This window comes from Taudactylus pleione, unplaced genomic scaffold (genome assembly GCF_031769625.1).
Source record: "Taudactylus pleione unplaced genomic scaffold, aTauple2 ptg000038l, whole genome shotgun sequence".
NCBI classification, from domain to species: domain Eukaryota; kingdom Metazoa; phylum Chordata; class Amphibia; order Anura; family Myobatrachidae; genus Taudactylus; species Taudactylus pleione.
In genome coordinates this window covers 697,812-700,463 of record NW_028284440.1, presented here as the reverse complement: position 1 = coordinate 700,463, position 2,652 = coordinate 697,812, and the positions used below count along the sequence as shown (strand labels likewise).

Here is a 2,652-nt window from a genome sequence, read left to right as displayed (position 1 = left end):
ACTCACAGTGACACACCCCTTGGGAGTCAGTGAATTTAGTGTTGCTATTATAAGCCCAAACCCGCCAAAACAAAATTAAAACAATTGCAAAGTAGCCAATTCGCTAAGCAAAACAAAGTAGCAAGGTTGTTTAGTCACACTGTTACTGAAAACAACCTTGCTACTTTGCTTAGCTACTTGGCTGTCAGCCTGTCACAGTGAATGTAGTGATCTGTACTGTCAGTCAGTCACTCATTCAGAGTCAGCAGTTGATTGTTAATTTCGCACACGCACTTGCGCAGTTGTTTAGTTTCACGCTGAGTGCAGTGAGTATACTGTACTATTATTATCATGGCGTTAAAAAGTCCGGTATGGGATTACTTTGTTCGCCCCTCAAAGGAAAAAGTTAAATGCAACATATGCTCATCCGTGTTGTCTGGCAAGGGGTCTTCCACTTCATATATGACAAGACATCTACGGGTTAAACATCCGACTATTAACCTAACAGAAAGTTGTTCAAGGCCATTGCAATTAGCAATTGAAATTCATGAAGAACATCCTTCAAATGAAGGTAACAACCAGCACGATAATTCATCAGCAGCTCCTCCTGAGCAGCTTGTTGTAGCATCTACTTCTTCAAATTCAAAACAAAGCAAAATCACTACATTTACAACTAAACCAATATCTGCCGCCAAACGTTCTAAAATAGATGAACAAGTTTTAAGGATGGTTGTTAAAGAGTACCATCCTTTCAATGTTGTTGAGAGTACTGAATTTAAGAAATTACTATCCATGCTTAACAAAAATTATGAACTACCAAGCAGAAAAACTTTATCCAATAGCTTATTAAATAAGTTTTATGATAATACATTGGAGGGAATTAAAAATGAGATTCAACACAATGCAATATACATAGCTCTCACTACAGATGGGTGGACTTCTTTGAAGAACGAAAATTATTTTGCTGTGACAGCACATTTTATTGATAAGGACTGCTGTCTGAAATCATACCTCCTATCGTCTTTCAAATTTATTGGCAAACACACTTCAGACAATATTGCCAGCGAGTTGGAAAGAATTACAAGGGAGTGGAACATACATGACAAAATTGTGGCGTGCACAACAGACAACGCGGCCAATATGGTCAAAGCTGTGCAGCTTTGCAATTGGTGGCATGTGCCATGTTTTGCACACATCTTGAACTTAGTTGTGCAAGCAAGTCTGGAAACACTAGGTGGAATAAGGGCAAAAGTGAAGTCTACAGAGGAATATTTCAAACGAAGTCCACAGGCTAGTGATAAGTTGCACAGCATACAAAGGCAGATGGGATATCCCGTTTTAACATTAAAACAAGATTGTCCAACACGTTGGAATTCTACATTTGAAATGTTACAGAGGATTTCAAAAATAAAAGAGCCTCTTCAAAGTGCCTTAGCTATATTGAATCCCGATTCAGTTCAACGTTTGACAAATGAAGACTGGTATGTTATTGAAAAGTCATCTGAAATCCTTGGGTGCTTTGAAGAGGTCACCAGGGAAATCAGTAGTGAGCACAATGTTACGTTGTCTAAAGTTGTCCTACTTAGCAAAGGCTTGCTAAGCCACTGTCTCCGGCTGAAGAACACTGTCTTTGATAGCGAAACTGTCCTTGCTCTAGTTACCAAACTTACAGAGGAAGTGTCGGACTGTCTACTAAAAAAATATCGGGATCTGACCATCGTATGGGAATCGACTTTGCTGGATCTTAGATTCAGAGAACATGCATTCTCCAAAGATGACCATCGCTTTAAAGAGACCAAGGAAACCGTCATTAATAAATGTTGCGCAATACGTGGACGAAATGAAGACCAAGAGCCTAGGCCACCAATAGCTCAATGTATTCTGCTAGCCACAGAAGATCTTGGAACTTCCACACCTTCCAGCTCTGTATGGGAAGATTTTGACATGTCTGTAGGAGGCCTAGTCCAAACTCATGCAGAGAATTCTCGAGCAGCAAGCATTATCGAGTTCGATAAATTCATGAGGATGCCCCTTTTGCCCAGGGTAGACAACCCGCTACTTTGGTGGAAAGAAAGAGTGATTTTTCCGACTCTTTTTGACCTGATGAAACGATGCCTCTGCATAATGGCTACTTCTGTACCATGTGAGCGCATATTTTCAAAGCAGGGACAAACTGTAACAGAAAGGCGTACTCGACTCTCAAGTGAAAAAGTTTCAAAAATAATGTTTTTGAATTTCAATTTAAAGTAATTTGATCACAATGTGAAATAACATTCCGTTTAATAACAAGTTTTCTCTCAGAAAGATACGTGTGCGCTGTATTTTCTTAATCTTAATACATTTGTAGTATTGTGATTTATTTATAATATAGACCTGAAATGAGAAAGAAATGCTATATTAAGTATGCTAGTTAACATGATGTTGCTGGTACTACTTATAATAATCCATACTATGCAGAGGATGTAGTCAGCATACTGACTTTCGGGATGCTGGGCAGTCGAGATCCCGGCTCTGAAATGCTGAAACCACTCACAATGCCACCAGAATTCAGACTGTTGGCATCCCGAATGTAAGAATGTTGGGGCTGGTTAGGGTTACGCTGTGGGGTGGAGTATTAGGGTTAGGCACTAAGAGGGGACATGTGTAATGTGCAGAGTGTGTGCTTAGCTTCCT

The 2,652-nt window shown here is 39.7% G+C and overlaps 1 protein-coding gene across 1 annotated transcript; it reads left to right on the top strand.

Annotated features, from left to right (window-relative positions):
• Nucleotides 1–330: 330 nt before the first annotated feature.
• LOC148538632 (E3 SUMO-protein ligase ZBED1-like) lies at nucleotides 331–2,229 on the top strand. The gene has a single exon (XM_088452563.1). It carries the CDS (start codon nucleotides 331–333, stop codon nucleotides 2,227–2,229), a length of 1,899 nt encoding a protein of 632 aa, XP_088308689.1.
• Nucleotides 2,230–2,652: the final 423 nt, after the last annotated feature.